This window comes from Carassius gibelio, chromosome B6, assembly GCF_023724105.1.
Source record: "Carassius gibelio isolate Cgi1373 ecotype wild population from Czech Republic chromosome B6, carGib1.2-hapl.c, whole genome shotgun sequence".
Lineage (NCBI taxonomy): Eukaryota > Metazoa > Chordata > Actinopteri > Cypriniformes > Cyprinidae > Carassius > Carassius gibelio.
In genome coordinates, this window is record NC_068401.1 from 4975060 (window position 1) to 5002660 (window position 27601).

The 27601-nt window shown below is 42.6% G+C and overlaps 3 protein-coding genes across 5 annotated transcripts in view; 2 read left to right on the forward strand and 1 right to left on the reverse strand.

The window, feature by feature from the left end:
* The window catches only part of LOC127959119 (guanine nucleotide-binding protein G(s) subunit alpha), a 32316-nt gene extending 25021 nt beyond the window's left edge, over positions 1–7295 (forward strand). For both annotated transcript variants that reach the window (XM_052558114.1, XM_052558115.1), the window contains exons 6-12: positions 1991–2045; positions 2201–2274; positions 2398–2456; positions 2681–2801; positions 2931–3061; positions 3992–4059; positions 4230–7295. In XM_052558114.1, coding sequence (XP_052414074.1) covers positions 1991–2045; positions 2201–2274; positions 2398–2456; positions 2681–2801; positions 2931–3061; positions 3992–4059; positions 4230–4376 — 655 coding nt within the window. In that variant the 3' untranslated portion in view covers positions 4377–7295. The remainder of the gene's footprint in view (positions 1–1990; positions 2046–2200; positions 2275–2397; positions 2457–2680; positions 2802–2930; positions 3062–3991; positions 4060–4229) is intronic.
* Positions 7296–8945: 1650 nt separating this feature from the next.
* Positions 8946–23405, forward strand: LOC127959118 (negative elongation factor D). 2 transcript variants are annotated; one of them, XM_052558112.1, is made up of 15 exons: positions 8946–9132; positions 9625–9737; positions 9856–9965; positions 17632–17741; positions 19885–19992; positions 20093–20245; positions 20329–20459; positions 20550–20715; positions 21516–21650; positions 21767–21906; positions 22134–22248; positions 22368–22463; positions 22547–22687; positions 22795–22924; positions 23107–23405. In XM_052558112.1, the coding sequence occupies exons 1-15, from the start codon at positions 9076–9078 to the stop codon at positions 23139–23141; spliced, it is 1740 nt and encodes a 579-aa protein (XP_052414072.1). In that variant the 5' UTR covers positions 8946–9075; the 3' UTR covers positions 23142–23405. The 2 variants fall into 2 exon arrangements, with proteins under 2 accessions (XP_052414072.1, XP_052414073.1); XM_052558113.1 differs by lacking the exon at positions 8946–9132 and having other exon boundaries at positions 9836–9965.
* A 371-nt stretch (positions 23406–23776) lies between these two features.
* On the reverse strand, positions 23777–27363 carry LOC127959120 (cathepsin Z). Its single transcript, XM_052558116.1, has 6 exons — positions 27195–27363; positions 25947–26110; positions 24946–25125; positions 24713–24863; positions 24464–24629; positions 23777–24381 (listed from the first exon to the last, which is right to left on the reverse strand). Exons 1-6 carry the CDS (start codon positions 27341–27343, stop codon positions 24256–24258), a joined length of 936 nt encoding a protein of 311 aa, XP_052414076.1. The 5' UTR covers positions 27344–27363; the 3' UTR covers positions 23777–24255.
* Between the last annotated feature and the right edge of the window lie 238 nt (positions 27364–27601).

Below are 27601 nucleotides of genomic sequence, written 5' to 3' on the forward strand. Positions count from 1 at the left end.
ATGCAACGTGTTAAAAGTAGGGTTGTGCATGGATAGTCAAACATTCTAATATACGTTCTGCTCTAAATATTCGATAAATAAAAATGATATTCGAATTTCGATATATTTTTGCTTGCCATAAAAAATGGATACAATGCCCACTCATCGGAAAAGGCTGAGCCAGTTCTTCAGCGATGATTACAGAGAGTCCAGCCGAGACGAGTGGGAACACCTCTTGCTGGAGCCATGTATTCCACCAGATGAGGATCACATTCAGTGGTGAAACGAAAACACGAAGCGCTTCACAAAACGTATTCGCTTAGCACACCGTTATTTGTGAATCCCGCCAACGTCTGTGCCGTCAGAGCGTGTTTTCTCTGCGTCCAGCCTTTTTAACAGACTAAGGCGCAGACTTTACCCCGATCATGTTTACATGCCCGTGTTTCTTAACAAGAACATGTAAAACAATAGAAAAAAAAAGCAAAAAAGATTTGCTGACAGTTTCAAAGTTAAGTGTAAGTTACATTCTGTACAATAGCCTAATTGCTGCAGGCTGCTGTTTTTTCTTTGTTCACTTTTTTTTTTTTTTTAATCTGCACGCATTAAGGTTTTCAGCTACAAAACACGATGTGTAATGTTCAAGCTTATTGTGTGTAAGCTTGTTCAAAAAAGACTGAAACGATTAATGTTGCTGAAAAATAACGTCTTTCTCATTAAACTTAATTTAAATAAACGAATATTCGAATATTCGTTTTTTCTGAGATCAAATATTCGAATGGGATATTTGCGGAAAACGCCCATCCCTAGTAAAAAGTCTGGCCAATCAAAGCACACCTCGCTTATGAGAGCGATGCAAAAAAAACGATGTGTTTCAGAAAGGTGGGGCATAGAAGAGAAACAACATTGTGGAGTTTTTTTTAATTTTTTTTTACCTTAAACCGCATGAACACATTGCATTACACCAAATACACAATGTTGTTTTTAGCAACATCATATGACCACTTTTTAAACAAACTTAAAAATAAAATACAAGGGTCAACTAGTTGAAAGTATTGTATTATAGAAAAAATATTATATTACATTGTATTAGATTGTCCTCTGATTTGTAATGTCAGCATGGACATTGTTGTAAATCATATTCCTATGATGAAATATTAAAAATAGAGCCAATTCTGAAAATAGAAACATTTTGTTGGACACATTGATTGTTATCGGCCATTCTTTTTACATGCGTTTGATTTTGATGAGCGTCTTTTAGATTTCGGCTTCATGGACCAGGAGGCGAGTTCGAGCCGTCCCACAATCTTGCAGCCGTTTTACACCAGATAGCAGCTTGACTAAGACAGCATTTTTTGATCCCCCTTCGTCCCTCTGTTTTGCCCTCTCTGTTTCCTCCCACTAGAGCCGATCCATTGACTAGAGCAGTGTCTGACTGAGAGCTCTCTGATCACTATGACTCAGAACCTTGCCGGCTTTGATCTACAGCACAAACATGCGCCTCCTGCTGGCTGATTTCACAGCTGCAGATTGTTTCAGCTGCCTGTTTTTTTTTTTGCCATGGCTGACTTGTCATGCGGTGATTTGAAAAATGTGCATGTGAAAGTTTTGCTGATGCTTACTAGGGTTAGTGAATGCAGGAATATTTTATTTGAATTCACTTGTGAACATTTTTCTAATGATTATTAGGGATTGATGATATGATATCTCACAGTGCAAATAATTTAGATCACTTTATAGCACAATGCAGTTTATAAATAGTCATGTGTTAATGCCTTTTTAGGGGTGCTTTCCAGATGTAAGGTGATTGCTTAGCAATGACTAAACTTTACGCTGTGCAGAACAACATTTTTTAATTCCTCGTCTTGACTTGTTTGGAATAAATCCAGCTGTCTGTCATCGCATTTCTCAATCTTTATTAGCATCTCTTAAATCAGTCTTGCTCTGTTAATTTAAAGGAAGTGTTAAGACCCACTGTGCAGTTGTTAATGTTATTTTTCTTTCTTTTTTTTAGTTTCCTGGACAGGATTGACACTGTGAAACAGAGTGACTATACTCCCACTGATCAGGTGTGTAAATATCCACATGATGGGATTCATTGATACTGTAGTGTATATCTTTGGCTTATATCCTCTTTCTTGTTTAAAGAGGCATCATTCTCTTATTGTGTCTGATTTAAAGATGTCTTTTATTGTAAATGTAACTTTGTCGCCTCGTCTCTCAGGACTTGCTCAGATGCAGAGTTCTGACTTCCGGGATCTTTGAGACAAGATTCCAAGTGGACAAAGTTAATTTTCAGTGAGTTTGAATATGAGGCCTTACCATAACTGCAGTTAAATGAACAGTAGTATTAAGTGCTCGATGTGAAACTATCTGTTGTTGCCTGACTGATGTTTGCTTTCTTTTTCTTTTTGTCTGCAGTATGTTTGATGTTGGCGGACAGAGAGATGAACGCAGGAAATGGATCCAATGTTTTAATGGTAAATGCTATGCTTTTTTTTACTTAAATATTAATAATAATAATAATAATGAAATGTCTGTCCTTTTGGCCATAATTTGATCTATTCACTGACGCAAAGGATGTTAGTCTGGCCAATATATTGGTTTATTAATTATTACAAATTTTTTGTAATTTAGAAAGTTTTATGATGGATGGTTTGTACTGCTTGTTCAGTGTACGCTTAAACATGTTCTCTCGTTACAGATGTGACAGCCATCATTTTCGTGGTAGCCAGCAGTAGTTATAACATGGTGCTCAGAGAGGACAATCAGACCAACAGACTCCAGGAGGCACTTAACCTGTTCAAGAACATCTGGAATAACAGGTATCCTTAAGACGACTAAAACATGCTTACACATGTAAAAAGAGGGCTTAATGAGAATATACTTCCGCACCACTCACATTTTCGTCAGAAAAATTAAAAAATATATATTTTTTTCTCCTTTCTTTCCAGGTGGCTTCGAACTATTTCTGTCATTCTGTTCCTAAACAAGCAGGACTTGCTGGCTGAGAAGGTTTTGGCGGGAAAATCAAAAATTGAGGATTACTTTCCAGAGTTTGCACGCTACACTACACCAGATGATGGTCAGTGAAATAGAATAGTGATTTTTAGTTCTTATAGTTGAATTGAATGCATATTCATATTAGGGCCGGGACTCGATTAAAAAAATTAATCTAATTAATCAGAGGCTTTGTAATTAATTAATCGAAATTAATCACATTTTAATCGCATATAAATATTTGACCTGAGAACAGTGAGGAGTAATTTTTTTTCACATGGATTTATAGTATACCATTGAATAATGACTGAATACATAAGCTTAAGCAACAAAATATTGTTTATTTTTGTTCAACCAAGTCTAGCAGACCAGTGCAATTTTTGCCATGAAGTGTAGCAATAGCATATTTAGAAACAATTTAGAAATAGTACATTTCAGAAATTCAGGTAGCTTATAGGTGCTGGAACCTTCTGTAAAGTGTTTTTTAAGTAATACACAATACTGTCAATTACATTCTGAACATTGGAAACCCTGACTATTAGAAAACATCTATCTGATGCTTCAGAGGCCATAACATACTAAGTCCAACTCTCAATAACCTTGGCCAAAACAATAAAGAGTTCAACATAAACTTTTGCACCAACAAAATAATACATAGTTCAACATAAAGTGTAAAGTCCACGCTAGCTGCTATATGTTTTGCGTTGAGGTGATACTTGAGGCTCGTAGATGTGCTGCGGTGATATGCGAACGCTAGTTGGTGCTTCAGTATAATCGGTCCGCCGAAACTCATCCAGTGAGAAACGTTCCGCAGTGCAAAAATAAGTTATTAAAAATGCGGGATTTTTTTTTCTGTAATTAATTAATCTTAGTTAACGCGTTATTTTTTGTGTAATTAATTAATTTCAATTAACGCGTTAAAGTCCCGGCCCTAATTCATATATTAATCTTAAGCACAGTAGTAACTTTGAATATCACACCATCAGTGTTATTAACAAGTTACTTTCTTTGTCAGCAACACCAGAGCAAGGGGAAGATCCACGAGTAACGAGAGCAAAATATTTCATCCGAGATGAGTTCTTGGTGAGTCTGGGTAATCTGTGTTATCAAAATCATAATAGCAACCCATCACCTTGTGTCCTAAACCATATATATAAGGGAATATTTAAGTACATGTTTTTTTAATGACCTGCATTGCAATTTAAACCACGTCATGCTACAAAAAAGACATCTTTTTTGTTTTGTCTATTTAGAGGATCAGTACAGCGAGTGGAGATGGCCGGCACTACTGCTACCCCCACTTCACCTGTGCCGTGGATACAGAAAACATCAGCCGAGTGTTTAACGACTGCAGAGACATCATCCAACGCATGCACCTACGACAGTACGAACTCTTGTGATCGCAGCAGGGATGACAGGACGCAAACTCACCACCTGAACTTTCTTTAGCCCCCCTGCCCTACATCACGCCCCAATATCAAACCACGAACCTTCAAACTGATGAGTCCCCACCTCTTACACTTACACACACACACACACACACACATATATAGACATACACACACACGGCCTTTCTCCATCCTGAGTGACTAGGGGCTGGGGCAAGGGGACACACTGTGTTACTGATGAAAGCATGGCTGTGATATCTGGCAAAAAGACATGTTAACAGCCAAGGACTACCGATGTTAATAAAGAGAGAGAGGAAAACAAAACATGTGAGAGGGAGAGGGAGGGGGGAGAAAAGAGGGAAGAAAGGTGTCCAGAACTGCTCAGGACAAGGAAGCCATTTCGTACACATACAGACACATAATGCGTCCAGCTAAACTCCTGACCCGCAGTCCTATGTATGTTACACGTCAAACCTGTCTTTTTTTCAAAAAAATGCCTAAACACACGTTACTTGTATTGATGCGCACGCACAAGACATACACACGCTGTTCTTATCCTACACTGTTTTGGTCCTGTTGAAGCCTGGCGCGTCCCCCTCACCTTTTTCCCCATTTCCCCTTTCCCAAAACCACCCCCCACCCCCAAAGGTGGACAGACCCCACCTGAGGAGAGCAAAACGATGGACCGTATGTTAAAACAAAACAAAAAACCAGAATGTAGAGCAAAATGTCAAAGAAAAATTGAGGGTTTGGAGCATTTACTGCCCCGGGTTGCTCTGCGTGTGGAGCAGAGAATGACTTGAACACAAGACCCATCACACGACTCCCTTCTCGAGATGCATCGCAGAAGAGACGAGCGCATGCAATGCTAGATTCATGCAGAACAGTGAACTAAACGCAGTGCAAAAAATCCAAACTACACACACACACATATATATATGAGATATTCCTGTAATAATGCAGTCTCTTTCTATTTGTTAGTTTCCCCAGTTTGTGTGTTGGCGTGTGCAAATATGCACCATTTTAAAACTGTTTTCCGAGTGTCATTCCTCTCTCTCTCTCTCTCTCTCTCTCTCTCTCGTTCGTTCTTCTGCCCTCATCTTTCTCTCTGTCTGTCTCCTCCCTGCTGCAAAAATCTTGTACACTGACACGTGGGGACTTCATCAGACCGAGGGTAAGACAGAGTAATGACGGCAGACATGAGACAGACGTCTAATGGATGGCCTAGTCGCTCAATGCCACCCCCTTCCTCCCAATCCGACTTCCTCTCCTCCCCTTTACTCTGGCTTTTGGTCTGTCTTTTGATTTCTCTGCTGGATCATTATTCTTGTACAGACTGTAAAATGTATTATTTTGTACAACTTTATTGAAGAAAAAAGTAACTTGTAGAAGCTCCCTGTGCCTTGATCACGACTGTACGTGTAAAATGAGCTAAGATGTAAGTAAGATATATTTCATTGCGCTGTTTGGCTCTGCCCTGCCTCTGTCGATTCGCTTGAACTCTGACCCCCTCCCTGATTGCCTGTTTGCTCATCAGACTCTAGGTGGAAGTTGACCCCCCCCACCCCCTTGTGCTGACCGTGAATCGGTCTCCCTGTACAACTTGAGAACGAAGAACATGTGACACCAGATCGGTGACAGAGCGCAACTTTTACTGACACTTCTTATCAGTGGAGTTTGGGGGGAGCTGCTGTCTGTCACACACACCCTCCCCCCCTCCTGTTTTTATTTTTATTCAGTTAACCTGCCTCTGGTTTGTTTTAGGATCAAGATGAAAAGCCTGATGCTGTGTAGTACAAAGCAAGAAACATTATATACAGTATATATAAATATATATTTATATGTGTAAATATAATATTTATATATATGTGTTTGCTTTTTACAGGTTTTAATTGCCTTTTTTGGTCCGTAACAAGTCAACATTTTTAGAGGCAGGGTTGTGGGGCTTTTTTGTTTAGTTTTTTTCTTTCTTTTTTTTTTTTAGCTTTAACTCTGTTGAAGGAGAAAATAATCCAAATGCAAAAATATTGCTTGTCTCTTCAAAAAAAAAACCAAATTCCTTTGCTAAAATGAGTGAAAAAGACAGCAAATCTGTCAATGTATTAAGTGTACAAATTGTTTTCATAGCTGCACACTCAGATATTGGGTTCATATCCCCCCTCCCATGGTATTCATGTTTATTTCTTTTATATAAAAAAAAAAAAGAAAAAGAAAGAAAAAAACAAAAGAAAAGGCTGCTCTACAAACTGACATACCAACAAAAAGAGGCCACCTATCACCGGACAATGACCAATCATAACCCTCTCTGTACCACACTTCTTGTCCTGCTACCCAATCACATGAAAGCAGGGGCCAGCTTTTGGTGCTCTAATGGTCCGCTTTGTTATACAAACAAAGTATTTATTTTTGTTTTATTTATTTGTCATTTTATACTTTTTTGTTTGTTTGTTTTTTTACCCCAAAATGCCATAATTTGAATCAAAAACTCTAACGTATAACCGGTCTGATTCGGTTGTGTTTTCTGCTAAATGTGGTACAGGTGTTCTAAATAAAATTAATTTCTTTTTTTTTTTTTTGGTTAAGGGTGTAGGATGGGCTGGGGAGGAGATGTTAAGCTTTGACATTTTAGTATGTTTACTTTTTTAATTTTATTTTCTAGTTCAGACTCGCTGCAGCAATAAGTGAGTGAGATTTGAGTACCAAACGCCCCCTTGCCTGACTGTCTCTATAAGAAGTGTTTTCAGTGTAAATGTTGCTTTTTTTCCATGTCTCTCACACTTACTGTACATTTTGTACAAAGATTCAAATTACAGCAGTAAAAGAAGAGTGTAACACTGTCTGAGTGACACACACATGCACACACTCTTTTCACAAGGCTAACTCTGTTTTATGGCCCAAATCAAACTATAAAGGATAATGTAGTTGCTCTTATAGTGATGGTGGTTCTTAAAGGTCTAATATACCATTTGGGACATGTTTCTAAAGACGCTAAATGTTATCATTTGCTGCTTACACTGATGGTTTCAATGGCACTATGCATTGCACATCCAAATATGACATTGGAAATCATCTGGTTGTCCTTAAATTACACTCTGTTTTGCAGGCAGGCTCATGGATAATCATGATAAACTTCTATGCATTTTTCAAGCAAATTTGCTACATCTTACAATATCACCTTTAAAATGAAATGAGCCTACATTAGTGTACGTTCCCATAGTTCCCATAAAAAGAGGTTCACTTTTAAAATGGCCATTATACTGGGAAAGTAACAATTATAGTATTTAAAACCAACTTGATTAACTTATTTGAATCCATCACCCTGATGGTTTGCATCATCAAACTCTGTTTCCAGATTTTGCTCATTGTATATATTTTGCTATATTCTTGATAACTGAAGTCACTACACAACATTTATGATCTTAAAAAACAAAAGAAGCTATTTTTTATGTATTAGCTGGTGGCAGCAACAGCAGTTCAGGAAACAGACATCAGAAAAATGTTTACAGTACACATAAATAATTTGGAGTTACAATTTAAACCATTATCTTGTATAACGTAAGAGGCAGAGTATATTTTAGTTTTCCACTTCCTAAGGAAATCTACTGATGATCCAGGGAGTCTTAACATCAAGCCAAACATATTATTGAGTGTACTGACAGATACAACCCTTTCATGTTATTTAGATTTTCATCTTGTCTTATGAGTAAATATGGATTTACATTTCACAGTATTTAGATCTTAAATTAGCTTCATTCAGCTGAGCATATTTGTTTTTATATACAAAAAATTAAATGGGGCTATCTAACCACAAGGTCTGGAATAGGAACATAATCTCGATTGATGATAAGGTATTGTTTCTACAAGTCTTAGCCACAATTCTAATATTTTTTGTTGGAAGCTTTTATTCAGTGTTGGTCACTCTCAACTTCCCATGAACTGCAGGGACACCTACTGGACTGGATGTGTTTCACAATACATTCACATTCAGCGCCATCTGCTGGACAGATACGGCCTTTTAAAAAGTAATTGTTTCCTAATATTCTTTACCTTTTTCTTTAAAATGTCAGAAACATTAAATAATAAATATTATATAAACCTTTAAAATCTCATTTAATTAATACATTAGTCTCAGCTATGACTATTTCATAGAATGTTTTTAGTATTCTTAAAAATGGTATATAGATAATTTATCCAGTTTTTTTCAGTATCAGATATACAGTGTGCACAACATCTGTATCTAAACTTGACTTTTGGGTAAAGTTGCCATTGGTTTGACCGGGATGATTTCAAACTGACATCAAAATGGCTCTTCTGACATTGGGCGGCACATTTTTCTAGCAAACAACTTCTTATGGGACAAACCTGTTTTCCTCCAGAGGGCGCTTGACGGCCCGACAGCCAGAATCCATTTAAATAGGTAAGTTTAATCAATTTATCCCATTTGAAATCTTCTCCAGCCATTTCTCTCGCTATATATATATTTTTATAAATGTTTTAACCAGTAATAAAAACCGACATTGACTTATACAGAACCTTTTTTTTACAGTCCATAGTACAGACCAAGTGTATTTGGTACAGATCGTGTATCCAGCATATCCAGTCCAGAAGGAAGCGCTCAAGTGACGTATTACACACGCGCCGCTCGGTGTTATCGTGCGTATTTTGTAAACAGTCGCTTTTCTAGATTAAAGAAATCCGTTTATTTCTCTCAATGGACGAAGAATACTACAACAATGTTGCAGAATGGGAGGGACACGACGGCAACATGGTAACTTTAGTTTCCTGAAAACACACCACAGACACCAAGACCATGAAATTATAATCTGATTTAACGTTACTAGCTTAATTTTGAAATGAGGAGTTGCTTAGATTTTTATTCAACCTTACAAAGAGCACGTTACTGTCGTGGCACCATATTCGTATTTATATGAAACTATCCAGGGTGGAACATGACTAATGCAAAATCCATGACTGCATCATGATGAAACATGGTAACGTTACATAGATAAAAACATGGAATTAGCATTGTGCCATGTTCAATAATAATCATAATAATAACTTAACTAGTTCTGTCGTATATGTCCATACACGTCATTTTCAAGGTTATTAATGATTATAATTTAATATCCTAAGTTATTATGTTAGATTGTAATATGCACAAATTATAACTTGATCTAAGAACTACTGTAATACAGTTAAATAGCCTCTAATTCGCCACTAAAAGATAAATTGACCGTTTCCAATCTTTCTGTCGCTCCAGGAGGATGGATACGCGGATGCTGAGGCTGATGGAAAAGTTCAGGAGGATTGTCTGCAGAAATTCTCCAGCAGAGACTATATCATGGAGCCCACCGTGTTTAACACCCTGAAAACGTAAGTCACTCAAATTGAGAGAGGGTGATTTGTATATAAAGAGGAAGATGATTCAAAGCAACTTTGAGTTGAGTCATTGATCTCCTTGGTGAGTGCAGGTGGATTCGTGTCTCCGCAGGTATTTCCAGGCAGGTGGTTCACCTGAGCATGTCATCCAGCTACTGTCAGAGAACTACTCTGCTGTAGCACAGACCGTCAATCTTCTGGCGGAGTGGCTCATCCAAATGGGTCAGTCAATGATACACATATCCTGAATAAACGTGTTTATGTTTGAATCTCTGCATACGTCACGACTCCTTATTTTTACATTGGCAAAAAACGGTTGTCCGTCCACTAACGTTATTTGAATTTATTGTAGCGGTTACGATCACACACATTTCAGTTATTGACGAGACTGATAACCCTAAATTTTAAGGGCTCACAGACTAATTTTCTTTAATAGGAACGTAACTTACTTTACAGCTAGTGTAAGTTAGTAACTTAGTTAAATCGGAGCGAGTTGAACTTAATTGTTTTTTATTAATTCTTAACGTTTCAGTGCGAAAGAGTCGCTCTCTTTTCTCCTGTGTTTCGTGTGTGTGTGGTTCCATTAACTTACAGACACGTAGATTTCAGGTTGGTGTCGTCTGAAGGTTTTAAATCGTACTCGGTTACGAACGTAACCTCGGTTCCCTGAGATACGGAACGAGTACTGCGTATGGGGAAAAGCTCCTTTTTTCCTCGATACTGAAGCCTTTTTTCAATAACGCAGTGCAACTGCACTGCCATTGGTTTAATCTGTAAACTTTTTTAAACCAATGACAGCGCTGCGTAGCTGCGCGAGCCTGTGGCGATGCAGCGCGCCAAAGCCCGCCAGAATGGGCGGGGCGAATGGCTATATAAGCAGGCAATCGCCAGAGGAAATCAGGTCATACGACTGAAGCGACGACACTGAACCCGCAGCCTCGTGGCACGGCATATAACGCAGTACTCGTTCCGTATCTCAGGGAACCGAGGTTACGTTCGTAACCGAGTACGTTCCCTTTCGATACTTCACTCATACTGCGTATGGGGAACGAATTCAACCGCGCCGTGCCACGGTAGGGAACGACAAGACTTAACTTGAACACCCTGGGGTCCAGAGGATAAGTGAGAGGGCCGGAGCCATCGAACCCTTGACGCTACACTGCTGAGAGGGAGCTAGCTCCCTGGAGGTGGTATGATGACAGAGTCTGCTAGAGGCTGTCGTATCAAACCGAAAGAACCCGAGCATGCAAGGTCGGGATATCCAAGTTATAGAACCTGACAAAAGTGGACGGCGAGGACCAGCCGGCCGCCTCACAGATGTCCTTGATAGAGACACCACTAGACCAGGCCCATGAAGAGGCCATCCCTCTAGTAGAGTGGGCTCTAACTCCTATGGGGCACTCAAGGCCCATAGAGGAGTAACATAGAGCGATAGCTTCAACTATCCAACGCGAGAGGCGTTGCTTTGAGACCGAAGACCCTTTGGTGCGGTCACCAAAGCAGACAAAAAGCTGGTCAGATTGCCTGAACGGCTGAGACCGCTCAATGTAAATTCTCAAAGCCCTCACTGGGCAGAGTAAATCCAGCTCCCGCTCACCTGACAACGGAGGCAGAGCTGAGAGGGAAATTACCTGTGCTCTGAATGGCGTCGAGAGCACTTTAGGTACGTAGCCATGCCTGGGTTTTAAAATGACCTTAGAGTCATTGGGCCCAAACTCAAGGCATGCAGGGCTCACCGAGAGGGTGCTAGAGCAAGTAGCAGAGCGGTTTTGAGCGTTAGGGGCCGAAGGTCAGCTGACCGCAGCGGTTCAAAGGGAGGTCCTTTGAGTGCTCCAAGGACCGTGTGAAGGTCCCAAGTGGGAACGGTAAGAGGGCGTGGGGGCTTCAACCGCCTAGCACCTCTCAGGAAATGCACAATGAGGCTGTGTCGACCCACTGATTGGCCAGCAATAGGAGCATGAAATGCTGCAATGGCTGCTACGTACACTTTGAGTGTGGAAGGGGTGAGACCCTTTTCTAGACGCTCCTGGAGAAATGACAGTATCGGAGATACATCACACTCAACAGGGTCTTTGTTTTGTGCTAAGCACCAGTCAACAAAGACTGACCATTTTTGGGCATAGAGGCGTCTTGTAGACGGGGCTCTTGCCTGAGCAATGGTGTGTAGTACGTCCCCGGGGAGGCTCAGAGGCTCCCATCGAGGGACCATACATGCAGAGCCCAGAGTTCTGGCTGTGGATGCCAGATTGTCCTGTTCGCCTGAGAGAGGAGGTCCCGCCTCAGGGGGATCGGCCATGGGGCTTTCATGGAAAGCCTGAAAAGCTCCGAGGACCAAACTTGGGTCCTCCAGAGTGGGGCCACTAGGAGGACTCTGTGTCTGTCTTCCCTGACTCGTCTGATGACCTGAGGGATCAGAGCAATCGGGGGGAAAGCATAAAGAAGGAGGCTGGGCCAGTTGTGGGCCAGTGCATCTGTTTCCTTTGAAAAATAAGTTGGGCAATGAGAGTTGCTTTCTGAGGCGAAGAGGTCGACCTCTGCCTTCCCGAAAATCTCCCAGATTTTGAGAACTGTCTGGGGATGGAGCATCCACTCGTCCGAGGGGACATTGCTCCGTGAAAGCATGTCTGCTCCCAGATTCGTCTTGCCAGGTATGTGTGTCGCCTTGAGCGATCGCAACCTGGGTAATGCCCATTCCAAGAGGCGCTTTGCCAGTGCGCAGAGGCGGCTGGACGAAAGGCCGCCTTGGTGATTTATGTAGGACACCACTGTCATGCTGTCCGACTGGACTAGGATGTGGCGCCCTTCCAAGATTGCCTGAAAGGATTGAAGGGCTCGTTCCACTGCCAGCATCTCGAGGCAGTTGATATGAAGATGGCTTTCTTCGTGCGACCACGAGCCGAAGGCTGGTCTGCCCTCGCACAGAGCACCCCAACCCAGGTTGGACGCATCTGTTGAGAGTACCGTCCTTCTGGAAACCGCCTGTAGGGGTACTCCACGACTGAACCAAACAGGGTTCATCCAAGGCTCCAGGGCTGCTAGACAGGCCTGGTTGACCCTGATGCGAAAGCGGCCGTGCCGCCAAGCATGAGGTGGGACCCGGAGTTTCAGCCAGTACTGCAAGGGCCGCATTCGTAGGAGGCCGAGCTGTAAAACTGGGGAGGCGGAAGCCATCAGCCCTAGCATCCTCTGAAAGAACTTCAGAGGGAAACAGGCTTTGTTCTTGACAGAGGCCGCGAGCTGCTGAAGTACAAGAGCGCGCTCTGGTGATATGACCGCCCTCATATTGACGGAGTCGAAAACTGCTCCCAGGAACGTAATACGTTGGCTGGGGAGCAGTGAGCTCTTGGCGAAATTGACCCTGAGTCCTAGGCACTGTAAGTGGCTCAGGAGCATGGATCTGTTGTGGTCTAGCTCGGTTCGTGACTGGGCTAGAATGAGCCAGTCGTCGAGATAGTTCAGAATGCGAATTCCCATCTGTCTCAGAGGGGAGAGCGCCTCGTTCATGCACTTCGTGAAAGTGCGGGGAGCTAGAGACAGCCCAAAGGGAAGGACTGTATATTGGTAAGCCACACCCTCGAACGCGAACCTCAAGAATCGTCTGTGATGGGGGGCTATCTGGATGTGAAAGTAAGCATCTTTCAGGTCCAGCGAGAAGAACCAGTCCTCGGGGCAAATCTGCGTGAGGATCTGCTTCAGTGTCAACATCTTGAACTTCCGTTTCATGAGGGAAAGGTTCAGATGTCTGAGGTCTAAGATGGGTCTGAGACCGCCATCTTTCTTGGGGACAAGGAAATAACGGCTGTAGAACCCCGACCCGCTGTCTGAGGGAGGAACTATCTCTATGGCTCCCTTCCTTAACAGCGTCATCACTTCGGTGCGGAGGACCTGAGCATCGTCCGGCTCTACCGAGGTGGGAATCACTCCGCGAAAACGCGGGGGTCTTCGGGCGAACTGCAGTGAGTATCCGTGTTTTATTATCCCCAACACCCACTTGGACACTCCGGGGATGGCCTGCCAGGCCTCGGCCCGCGTGACAAGGGGCTGGATAGTGTCGGATGGCAGACCGCTGATCAGGGGCCTGAACACCGACGAGTGTGGAAGAGGAAAAGTGCTCTCTTTTTGAAAATGTGAAATATTTATTGTGTTCGCCATAACAACGGCGCTTTGCGTGGACGCAACAACAGTGGGCCCAGGTCGCACAGCAGACAGGCGAGAGAGCTTCTGGGGTGGTCCGGCCGCAGCGGGACTTTGCCCCTTCCTCTTTCTTCCCCAACGATCAGGAGGATTTAGAGGGCGTCGGGTCCAGCACAATCCTTTGCCGGGGGCCCTGACGTCTAGGCGGTTTAGCGCGCCTAGTGGGGCGAGCTGGGTGCTGCTCCTTAGGGGGTGCCGCCTGGGGGGTAGAAGGGGCAGGTTTGCTCTGGTGCTGAGTCGGCGCAGTCCTGGGGCGACTCGGGGCAGAGGTGGAGCGCTTGGGCAGGAAGTGTCGCATGGCTTGGGACGACTTCTGTGCTGCAGTGAAGCGTTCTGTAAACCCTTCTACCGCTGGTCCGAAGAGGCCGCATGGAGGTTGAGCCAGAGGTGGCGCTCCAGCACAACCAGGTTGGCCATGGATCGTCCGATGGCCTGGGCCGTGGCTTTCGTGGCGCGCAGAGCCAAATCAGTGGCGCTGCGGAGGTCACGGAAAGCAGGTTCACTACAGCTAGACTCATCCAGGGAACGGAGAAGCTTTGCCTGGAACACCTGCAATATGGCCATGGTGTGCAGAGATGAAGCGGCTTGGCCCGCAGAAGTGTAGGCCCTGCCAGCCATGGCAGAGGTCGTCCTGCAGGGCTTGGAAGGAAGGGCTCTCTTATTTTTCCACCCCACAGCCGCGGGGGGACAGAGGTGAGCAGCCACGGCCTCATCCAGGGGCGGCAATTGCTCATAGCCCTTCTCCTGAGAGCCATCTACTCGTCTGTGATGGGGGGCTATCTGGATGTGAAAGTAAGCATCTTTCAGGTCCAGCGAGAAGAACCAGTCCTCGGGGCAAATCTGCGTGAGGATCTGCTTCAGTGTCAACATCTTGAACTTCCGTTTCATGAGGGAAAGGTTCAGATGTCTGAGGTCTAAGATGGGTCTGAGACCGCCATCTTTCTTGGGGACAAGGAAATAACGGCTGTAGAACCCCGACCCGCTGTCTGAGGGAGGAACTATCTCTATGGCTCCCTTCCTTAACAGCGTCATCACTTCGGTGCGGAGGACCTGAGCATCGTCCGGCTCTACCGAGGTGGGAATCACTCCGCGAAAACGCGGGGGTCTTCGGGCGAACTGCAGTGAGTATCCGTGTTTTATTATCCCCAACACCCACTTGGACACTCCGGGGATGGCCTGCCAGGCCTCGGCCCGCGTGACAAGGGGCTGGATAGTGTCGGATGGCAGACCGCTGATCAGGGGCCTGAACACCGACGAGTGTGGAAGAGGAAAAGTGCTCTCTTTTTGAAAATGTGAAATATTTATTGTGTTCGCCATAACAACGGCGCTTTGCGTGGACGCAACAACAGTGGGCCCAGGTCGCACAGCAGACAGGCGAGAGAGCTTCTGGGGTGGTCCGGCCGCAGCGGGACTTTGCCCCTTCCTCTTTCTTCCCCAACGATCAGGAGGATTTAGAGGGCGTCGGGTCCAGCACAATCCTGTGCCGGGGGCCCTGACGTCTAGGCGGTTTAGCGCGCCTAGTGGGGCGAGCTGGGTGCTGCTCCTTAGGGGGTGCCGCCTGGGGGGTAGAAGGGGCAGGTTTGCTCTGGTGCTGAGTCGGCGCAGTCCTGGGGCGACTCGGGGCAGAGGTGGAGCGCTTGGGCAGGAAGTGTCGCATGGCTTGGGACGACTTCTGTGCTGCAGTGAAGCGTTCTGTAAACCCTTCTACCGCTGGTCCGAAGAGGCCGCATGGAGGTTGAGCCAGAGGTGGCGCTCCAGCACAACCAGGTTGGCCATGGATCGTCCGATGGCCTGGGCCGTGGCTTTCGTGGCGCGCAGAGCCAAATCAGTGGCGCTGCGGAGGTCACGGAAAGCAGGTTCACTACAGCTAGACTCATCCAGGGAACGGAGAAGCTTTGCCTGGAACACCTGCAATATGGCCATGGTGTGCAGAGATGAAGCGGCTTGGCCCGCAGAAGTGTAGGCCCTGCCAGCCATGGCAGAGGTCGTCCTGCAGGGCTTGGAAGGAAGGGCTCTCTTATTTTTCCACCCCACAGCCGCGGGGGGACAGAGGTGAGCAGCCACGGCCTCATCCAGGGGCGGCAATTGCTCATAGCCCTTCTCCTGAGAGCCATCTACTGAGCTGAGAGCTGCAGAGGAAGTGCGTAGGCGGGCCGAGTAGGGGGCGCGCCACGACTTTGTCAGCTCGTCATGAACCTCAGGGAAGAATGGGGCAGGTCGCTGGCGGGGGGCCTGGCGGCGTCCTGGCAGGTACCACTCGTCCAGCCTGCTGCGTGTCGGCTCTTCAGGGGGGGCCCACTCCAAATGGAGTTCCTCAACAGCCTTGGAGAGGATGCGGAGAAGCTCGGCATCCATCCCAGCTCTGGCGTCGATGGGCTCCAGTGACGGCAGGTGGGTGGGGTCAGAATCGCCGGCCCAGTCCTCCGTTTCAGAAGCCGCGAGTGACATGGAGTCGTCAAGCGGCTCGTCCTCCGATCCGCCAAAAGAGACGAGGTCGCTCGCTTCAGCCGAGGGACGCTGCTCTGGGCGTGAGAAGAGGACAGGGGACGGCTCTCTCATTGGAGAGGGTGAGGCATGCGGGCGCTGAGCCGGCGTGAGCTCACCCAAATCCGGGCGCTGGGCCCCTCTTCCCCGCTGTCTTTTCCTGGCCGGCTCGCGGGAGGAAAAAGACGGGAGGGCGCGAGGGGCGGGATTACTTTCATTAAAGAAAGCAATCCGCGAGCGCAGAGAGGCGAGACTCATGCTTTCACAAAAGCAGCATGAAGTCTCAGTGAGTGCAGCCTCAGCATGGGGCTTACCCAGGCAGAAAACACACTCACCATGGCCGTCGTCCTCATGCAGAGGGGCTCTGCATGTGCCACAGCTGTGGCGCGGCATGGCCGTCGCCGTTAAAACGGCGTTAGAAACGCTCTTTTAGAGCGGTGAAAACCGCTGGAAAAAGCTCTTTTAGGATCGCCGGATGGCGGCAGGAGATCGCTGAGAAGCGGCCGGAAGCGGGAAGCGGGCGGCCCGAGATCGGCGCTGAGAGCGGCTGTCTGCGAGTACGCCGGCGCTGCAGGCGGTCGGCGGTCTCAGCTGGTCCGCTGCGGTGCCTCTTCGACGGCGAGAGCTCGTTCCAGGCGAAGGCGTTCAGCAGAGATCCAACGAAGTGAAGTCGTCGCTGAAGGAGTAAGATCTGATTTCCTCTGGCGATTGCCTGCTTATATAGCCATTCGCCCCGCCCATTCTGGCGGGCTTTGGCGCGCTGCATCGCCACAGGCTCGCGCAGCTACGCAGCGCTGTCATTGGTTTAAAAAAGTTTACAGATTAAACCAATGGCAGTGCAGTTGCACTGCGTTATTGAAAAAAGGCTTCAGTATCGAGGAAAAAAGGAGCTTTTCCCCATACGCAGTATGAGTGAAGTATCGAAAGGGAACCAGTCATTATTGTCCACCGGAGCTGCTCTGGTCAGTTTTGTAGTCTTCACACGACTCAAGAACTCACAGAAATAAAAGCTGCTGTGGATCAATTAACGGACGAAGTCGCGCTCTCGTTGGACGCGGGTCACCATGGTTACATTTACTGCTAAGACGAGTGAAAAAAAAGTTACAGGCGTTTGTAAAACTTTATATAAAAACGTGAACGGGACAGTTTGAGAGTCACACCTGTGATAAAAAAAAAAAAAAAAACTGAATTTCGTGTATTTTTTTTGCAGGTGTGGAGCCCGCGCAGGTGCAGGAGCGAGTGGAGAATCATTTAAAGAGTCTCTTAATCAAACACTTTGACCCTCAGAAAGCAGATTCTATTTTCACTGTTGAGGGAGAGGTGAGACTTTATTATGTTATATTATATATATATATATATATATATATATATATATATATATATATATATATATATATATATATATATATATATATATATATATATATATACATACAGCACAAATATACAGTATATATAATAAAGTTTCTATGAAGTTAAGTACAATTTCAAAATGAAATTAGTGTAAAAATTAGTAAAAATGCCCAAATCTGTACATAAATCAATACAGGTGCTGGTCATATAATTAGAATATCATCAAAAAGTTGATTTATTTCACTAATTCCATTCAGAAAGTGAAACTTGTATATTATATTAATTCGTAACACACATACTGATATATTTCAAATGTTTATTTCTTTAATTTTTTAGGATTATAACTGACAATGAAGGAAAATTTTAATATTACTTAAAGGGGGGGTGAAATGCTCGTTTTCACTCAATATCCTGTTAATCTTGAGTACCTATAGAGTAGTACTGCATCCTTCATAACTCCAAAAAGTCTTTAGTTTTATTATATTCATAAGAGAAAGATAGTCTGTACCGATTTTTCCCATAAAAACACGACCTGCTGGAGGCGTGACGTGTGGGCGGAGCTAAAGAATCACGAGCGCCAGTAGGCTTTTGCGTTGAGAGCATGTGGAAGCTGTGACATTACCGTGAGGGAAAAACCATCATCCAAAACAAACCATGGCTTACAGTCAGATTCAGCCGTTTATTTATGATCCAGAATCAGATCCCGAGGCTGAAACTGAATGAGAGCTATAGCAGCAGCGATTCGCTCCGAGCGGGGCTCGAGCCCGGGTCTGGCATGGGAGGGGACCCACTAACAAGGAGGCAGAGATATTTTAAGCAGTTTTACTCACGGCCTGCGGTTCCAACACACAATCGTGACCCTTTTTCGTTGGGATTGCATCATCGTTAAGAAATAAATGATACGCAAATCCGTCGTCAAACTGGGCCTTGTTTGTAAAACAAGCATCTTCGAAATGCAGGGAACAATCAAAAACACTTGCACAACTCCGTTGATGCTCTGTAAAAATAAACTCCATCCACTGGTCCCTTAATGCTGTTTTTTTTTTTGGTAATCTGTGCAGGGTTGTCTTGCCCTGGCAACCAAAAACACACTTCTTTTGTGACTTTTCGCGACGCTCTCGCTCTGATCAGTGAAATGTCTGTGCTCAGCCTCGCTATAAGGGAGCGCGCGCTCTTCCGGCAGAAGTGCCCTAAGGACCCATAAAAGGAAATTCCGCTCCATCTAACGTCACACAGAGCCATACTCAAAAAAAACTTTCCGAAACTTGTGACAAACCGGAAGGAGTATTTTGGGAACAAATACTCTTTTATCTCTTGGCCTGCTTGTGAAAGGTGTCAATGGTCGTCTTTTGGACAACTGTTAAGTCAGCAGTCTTTCCCATGATTGTGTAGCCTACAGAACTAGACTGAGAGACCATTTAAAGGCCTTTGCAGGTGTTTTAAGTTAATTAGCTGTTTAGAGTGTGGCACCAGATGTCTTCAGTATTGAACCTTTTCACAATATTCAAATTTTCTGAGATACTGAATTTGGGATTTTCCTTAGTTGTCATTTATAATCATCAAAATGAAAAGAAATAAACATTTGAAATATAACAGCATGTATGTAATGAGTGAATATAATTTACAAGTTTCACTTTTTGAATGGAATTAGTGAAATAAATCAACTTTTTGATGATATTCTAATTATATGACCAGCCTGTATACTGTACCTGTATACTGTTCCAGATTCATTCACATTATTTATTGCCAATTCTTCTTAACTTTATTTTAAGTTCTTGTTCTCATGTCAGGTGTGTATGTATGCATGTATTTTTGTATGTACCAGGAGCACCTAAAAAAAAGTCCTTGTGTGTTTGCGCACACCTGGCAAATAAAGCCAATTCTGATTCTGAAATTAAAGTCACCTAATCTATTGTGTAAATGCATGTTTTAGGTCTTGACACGTCTATGTGTAAAATCCTGTTTCGTATTTTTTCTGTTTTTCGATAATCCATTACACTTCATAATAATCTTCATAATAACCGCCATAATACAGAAGAAGAATTGTTTTGCTGCTTACAGCTTGACTTTCTTATTCAGGCTAATGAGCTGAATGTTCTTCTCTATTCAGACACCAGCATGGCTGGAGCAGATGATAGCACACACAACATGGAGAGATCTGTTCTACAAACTAGCTGAGGCTCATCCAGACTGCCTGATGCTCAACTTCACTGTCAAGGTAACAAAAATTGGGCTGAAGTGATTCAAAGATGGTCATATTGCTGAAATGAGTAAATGTTGTGGTAAAAATGTTCCTTGATCGTGTATGTTGTCTGTAGTTGATTTCAGATGCAGGATATCAAGGAGAGATCACAAGCGTGTCCACGGCCTGTCAACAGTTGGAGGTTTTCTCCAGAGTCCTACGAACATCTCTCGCCACACTGCTGGATGGAGGGGAACAGAACCTGGAGAAAAATCTGCCCGAGTTTGCTGTGAGCATCTTTTTGAGGTCGCTGTATTTGTTTATGATTGTGTTTTTATAATCAGATCTCATTCTTGTGTGTGTTTTGAGTAGAAGATGGTGTGTCACGGAGAGCACACATACTTGTTTGCTCAAGCCATGATGTCCATCCTCGCTCAAGAGGAGCAGGGCGGCTCAGCAATGCGGCGAATTGGACAGGAAGTACAGAAATATGCCCATGAGAGGTGCTTTTGTGTAACCCCAGGTTGTTTCATCCACCTTATTGATCTGATGATTAATAATAACTATGTTATTTATTTGTTTGATGTGTTAAGGGGGCATGATGCCAGTCAGATCACATTAGCGCTGGGCACAGCTGCTGCATATCCACGCGCATGCCAGGCTCTTGGTGCCATGCTGTCCAAAGGGGCTCTGAACCCAGCAGACATCACAGTCCTGTTCAAGATGTTCAGCAGCATGGATCCACCTCCTGTAGAACTGGTCAGAATCTTCTTTACATGTATGCATTTAGCCAGCAATTTAATCCAAAGCAATTTATAATAAAGAAGCATAAGTAATTTTATCACAAAATAATAATATTTGTAGTATACAACTGCAGGTTTTTTAGAGAGCTAGATCAGGAAACAAGCTAATTTAAAAGTGAAATGCATAGAATAAATGATTAATACTCCTAACCCATTGTGTATTTATGTTTAAGTTATGAAAATGCACATAAATCAACTGCATTTTTTTATGTTTTGTTTTTAGCTTAAAAATAAATAGTTCACCCAAAAATCACCTTCAGGCTGTCCAAGAGATACAGAGTTTATTTCTTCATGGGAACAGATTTGGAGTAATGTAGTATTACATCACTTGCTCATCAATTGGTCCTCTGCAGTAAATGGGTGCCGCCAGAGTGAGAGTACAAAGTACTGATAAAAAAATCCACAAGTCTCCAGACCACCAATGAACATCTGTAAGATGTTTGTAAGAAATCTGGGCATATTTCTCCCCTGATTCAGACAAGATTACTTTTTACTGGAGAAAGCAATATTGCGGACGCAGCTTTTTGCTTCAGATGTTAAATGATGTAGTTGTGTGGATTATTGTGAGGGTTTTGATCAGCTGTTTGGACTCTCATTCTGATGGCACCCATTCACTTGGTGAGCAAGTGATGTAATGCGACATTTCACCAAATCTGTTCTGATGAAGAATCAAACCCATCTACATCTTGGATGACCTGAGAGTGTGTAAAGTTTCATTTTTGGGTGAAATATTCAACTGTTTCTTTCTCCATGTAGATCCGAGTTCCTGCCTTTTTGGATCTGTTCATGCAGTCACTATTTAAACCTGGAGCTAAAATCAACCAGGACCACAAGCACAAATATATCCACATTTTAGCGTATGCTGCTAGTGTTGTGGAAACATGGAAAAAGGTGCGGATTGAATACACACTTAACACATCATGTAATAAAAAAAATTCATATTTCTTAGTATGTTATTCTAACGAGAAATGTTTTAAAGAATTATATAAAATATTAATTATTTCCAGAACAAGCGTGTGAATATAAATAAAGATGAGCTGAAGTCGACCTCAAAGGCCATCGAGACAGTTCATAATCTCTGCTGCAATGAGAACAAGGGAGCTACTGAGCTAGTAGCAGAACTCAGCACATTATACCAGTGCATAAGGTATGAACAAACAGATTTCTGTATTTTTTTATGGATTCTTTTTATTTAGTAGAAAGTTCAAAAGAACAGCATTTATTTTGAAATCTTTTCAATTATAAATGGCTTTTGATCAATTTAATGCATCCTTGCTGAATACAAGTTAAATTGTTTTTAAAAACCTTACTGAGTTTTTTAATGGTGGTGTCTTGTAAGATTGTACATTTGGTGTTTCTGGATTTGTATTGCAGGTTTCCAGTGGTAGCGATGGGAGTGCTGAAGTGGGTCGACTGGACCGTGTCTGAGCCTCGTTACTTCCAGCTACAGACGGACCACACTCCTGTCCATCTAGCACTACTGGATGAGGTAAATTAAATATACTCCAACAATACCAACAGAGTACGAACGGGTCACTACCCAAACCATTATTATGAAAATCGTAATTCACCATCTTTTAAGCATTAACATTTGTCTTTATGTCTCAGATCAGCACATGCCATCAGCTTCTCCATCCGCAGGTGTTACAGTTGCTCATCAAACTGTTTGAGACAGAGCACTCGCAGCTTGATGTCATGGAGCAGGTTTGTAAGACTGCAAAAATGGTAGAAACAGTGCATTTTTATTTGCTCCTCCAGTATTCAAGTTACTATTCTATTTTTTTCAGATGGAGCTTAAGAAGACATTACTGGATCGTATGGTTCACCTATTGAGTCGAGGTTATGTTCTTCCAGTGGTCGGCTACATCCGCAGATGTCTTGAGAAGCTCAACACAGATATTTCACTCATCAGATACTTTGTTACAGAGGTGAGGCTTATGTCTTAGTTTTGAGCTTTGATTGATTTGAGTGGCACAGTTTCTTCATAGATGACTGACATCAGTATCTAGTCTGAAGTTTGTTTCATTTCGGACAGGTTCTAGACGTGATAACGCCTCCATATACCTCAGACTTTGTCCAGCTGTTTTTACCCATCCTAGAAAATGACAGCATAGCGGGAACAATCCGCACTGAGGGAGAACATGACCCTGTAGCTGAGTTCATTGGTGAGTTGTTGTTTTTTTAATGAAAATATGCTTGACGAGATTGATCATTTATGATGTTCGTTTCTCATAGTATCTCTAAAAGGGGCATCATTTTATCTAGAGGAACCATGACTTGTGGGGCATGCAAATGCAACTCAGAATTATGTAACACTTGGTCATTAATCTCCAATTTTACATTATAGCTCACTGCAAATCCAACTTCATTATGATGAACTAACCATCGAAATTAGTCGGACGTTTGAGAAGTGGAACGACCATAGGACTGCAGCACTCTTCGTGAACGGACAGCCAATTTTAGTGTAAATACTGTTCTGTTGACCTTTCCAACGAAAATACTGACATGAGTGTTGAACTTTCAAAGTGTGTTTTTGAGGTCATAAGATTTCAGAGCCTCTATTTTGCCTTGAAATTATGTATGTAAGACGTTGGTTTTGCTCTTTTGTATATTGTTATCATTTTTATTAAACAAGGTTGTACTAAGTCTATAGTGTCATCCTTTCTAAGGTCACAATATATTTGTCGAGGTATACTGGAGACATGTTTCTTTGGAAGTTTTAGTCTTCAATAAAAGTAGATGCCAATTTAATACAATGCTGTTGCATTAAGAGGCATATTTACTGCTGTATATAATTCTTCAAAATATTTCCAAACTAACAACTAAAAAAGTGACCACGGGCAATTGCAACATGAGTTTATCATTTGATGTAGTCTTTAAATCAAAGATTCAAAGAATTTGTTAACATTGATTGGCTGATAGAACTGAATACAACTGATCACAAAGACACAGTTTAGACTGTTAAACTCCAGTTTAAACTAAATTATAACAATTTACCACAATAAAATGACAAGAAGTAGAACTTGATAAGACTTTTATTAAAGAGTGTGTTTGAAAACATGTTTGAACGCATCGATTAAACTGATCCATGGCTTCATGTTGACAGGGTTTAACTGGTGCATTAAAAGCAAAAAATAAGAAATGGCAAACTATGTAATTTTGCTTTTAATACAACATGGCAAACCCTAAAACCTAAAACCTTTTCAGCACACAAGGTCAATAGATGACCATTTGGCCTGAGTTCGGTCCATTTAAAACATCCTAAAAATGTGCATAAAAAATTATCCCTTTCTGCTCATTAGGTAGTGTAGAAAACCAATAAAAAGGAGGCCTACAAATGCAGAATTGTAGAAACAAATCTGTACAATTTCTCTAAAACATTCCTGAGATTAAAAACGATTCAAACAAAACCTCTGTAACTGATCTTAGGCATCATCAAAATAATCATGTTTGGCAAATCTAAGGCTCTTTTGTCTGTGAAGAACATCACAGCTATCTACAGGTAGTTTTTGGGTAGAATGGGGTCTCCATACATGCAGTCCTCTTCGATGGCCAGGTTATACTGGCTCCCACTGCCGCCCTTGTATGCGCTGGTGACTATTCTGAGCCAGCCTTTCTCTCCCTGTATAACGAAAGAGCAAAAAAAACATTCATCCTCATTTGTTCATAGGAACACTCTAGCCCAGCTGTCAGGCTCTGCTTACCCATGGCTCTCCCCAAGAATTACGGACGACCCAGTACTCCACTCCATTCTCATCAACGCCCCAACCGGCTACAGATACAATGTGGTTTATATAGGGATCCTGTACAAATTCAGTGTACACACCACCAGTGTACGCATCCAGCTTGTCTGTTGCCATGATCCCACAACTGCAAAGGCAAAGGCAAAAGGGTCAAAAATCGAGAAATACTGGTTATGCACAACCATTTGCATACCACAAAATCTTGCATACCTGATGGGTCCTCCAGAATAGATCTCAGCTTTCATCTTGTCCAGCCCACTGACTGAGCCATAGTCTCCGACTTTCCAGAGAGTGAAGTTCTTTACTACATTACACACACCAAAGGTTGTGCAGGTTCCACACTGATTAAAGGTGTTACATTCTGAAAAAACAGAAATACAAACTAATGATATACAAATGTCCAATGAGGAAACTACCAGAAGTCATAGCAAACAACTTTTTACCCTGATCTTTGGCTTGATAATTGTTGCAGGTTTCATCAGGAATGCCTTTACTGTGTGCATATTCCCACACACCAGAATGATCTCCGCCATGACAGGAGCCTGCGTCGCCACAGTCAATCACGTTCTGGACAGAGAGATAGCTAGATGGCCATGCTGCTTTCCGCTTGATGTTTATACGATCTACAAGTAAAAAAAAAAATTGACATACGCTGACAAGAAAAGAGGAACATTTTTATTTTTCTTTTACAACAAAGGGTCAGTAAAAAAGATGTGCTTCGCTATGAGAAAATATTGAATAATGAGGCCAAGAAGTCAAATAAAAAAAATGAGAGTGTTTTTTATTTTATTCCAATTTAAATAAAAATAAAAAATGAGTTTCTCAATTATGAAAATTAAATTATTTTTATTGTTAGATACAACAAGGTCCAAATGAATTAGATGCATTTAAAACTACTTATGGTACTGTAGATTAATATCATATGTAATAATACTGTTATAGATCATCTAACATAGACATTTTTTTCACACTATTTGTGTTAAAGTAAGAGGAAGTGGCAAGTTCACTAATATGTTAAGGGGGTTGATCTCAAACACGTACAAACTCGTAGAGATCAGGAAAACACCTTTAAGTCATAACTGCACATCAGATGACAGTCAGGTGGTAGGCAAACGTTATATGGCATACACATGCACACTGTTGCTTTTTTGTAACTTAACAACCCTGTAAGTCATGAGAAGCTAGGGCTGGTGATGTTCTTTGGTTCCTCATGAAAATGCAAGCTTCACAAAAATGTGTCTTAAGTTACTCATCCTCATGTGAATCCCTTGATTACTTTTCCCCACAGAACATGGAGATATTTTCCAGAAATTAATGGGAAAAACCAGCCAGCCCAGGAAATTTTGCTTAATATTTCCTTTTGTGATACACACACACACACACCGAAAATAAAAAAAAAGGATTGGTTGACCTGCTTTACATTTTTAACAATATTTTCCTTCACCTGCCATAGCGCTAGTACTTCCATGTGCCCAGCAGGAGCCGCAGTATTGTGGTATGTGTTGGTTGCGTGTGGTGCTGACGAAGTTGACGCCGTCAATGTTTCTCCAGTCCCATGCTTTGGGGAGCACTTTTAAATTCATATATTCATAAGGACGTGGTCCAGTCCTGAAGAACACAAGAAAAAGTTGTTCCATCAAGCCACAAATCCAGCTCTCTCTTCGCTAATCACAATAACACTGAAAAGGCATTCACAGCAAGCAGCAAGAGGCCATGAAGGAAACTCCAGCAAATAACCCATGCACAGGCCATCTGTTCTTCAGTTAACAACCAAAAATGGGAAATGAACCTTGAGGGCATGACATTTATAATCATAAATAAAGCAGGTGTCAAACGGTCTCATGATGGCTACCTTTTCACCACTCTGCTGTGTCTTTCTCTTAATAATTTCATGTGCCGAATTGCCATGACGTGAGTCGCCTGCAATAGACTGGGCGACAACGGAGCCAAAAAATTAAGATGAGATGACCAAATAATGGGGAAAATGAGTCATGCATTACACTGGAAATTGAAAGTCAATTTGAGTGCATTGGATTGTGGGATACAGTATGCTGTGGTCAATACTGCACATTTTGGCAGATCAGTTCAAAGCAGAAAATTCACATATTTTATGCAACAAAAATAGTTAACAGTGTTATTCCACACATATCCCATATGAGCCAGAATAATTATAATAAGAATAAGAATAATAATTAAAATATCATTAGAACGTTATTAAGCTCTTAAATGAACTAACTGTAAATAAGGTTTACAAGAAAATAAAAGGAAATATATTAGCATACAGAAAAGAACAGGAAATAACTTCAAAATATATTTTTTTTCATATTTCTCAGCATGACATTAACACGTATTTTTGCTAACAAATTTACAAACCCAGAAGGAAAAAAGAACCACTACCTGATTTATTTTATCTGTTACGTTTTTTTAAAAGAGTAAGAAGAAAGTTAAAAGTTAACATATTAAAACTCACTAGTAAAACCCAGATGTAGCTACCTAGTCAGTTTTTAGGCTCAATAAAGTGTATAACTCGCCTGACTTGGGAAAAACGTCTGATTCTCAAAACTGTTGTCGTTGAGATTTGAGACACGGCCCTAGAGACGCATTCCATGCGCTACTCAGGTAACTTAGACATACAAATCTTTATGTATAATTTGAGTTTTATGAAGGTTAGAAAAATGATAGTTTGACATACTTAACTCCTTGTAGGTTTCTCCTTGGCTGGGGTCTGTAGCAGGGCTCATTCTCATTAAAATACCGTCCGGCGAAAACACCCGACAGAGTAAACAGATAAAAGAGCAGCACGCGAGCCATGTTGAATCTCAGGAGCTCGGTCTCGGTCATATGATCATTACACCAGTCTGACTCTGCACTGCGGTTTTATTCCTCGTGTCTGCACGAAGGCGTGGAGAAGAAATCGAAACTAACTCTATTATTGGGTATTAAAAATATGTTGTGTTTGTCGGACGCTTTCTGCCCACAAAATGCCCAATAATTGACAGTACTACGCGATACGGGGGCTAGTTGTCACACACGGAAGTTGTTTCAAACAAAAAGAAAAGCCCAACTTCATAACTTCTCGTAAACAGTTCTGAGTAAACA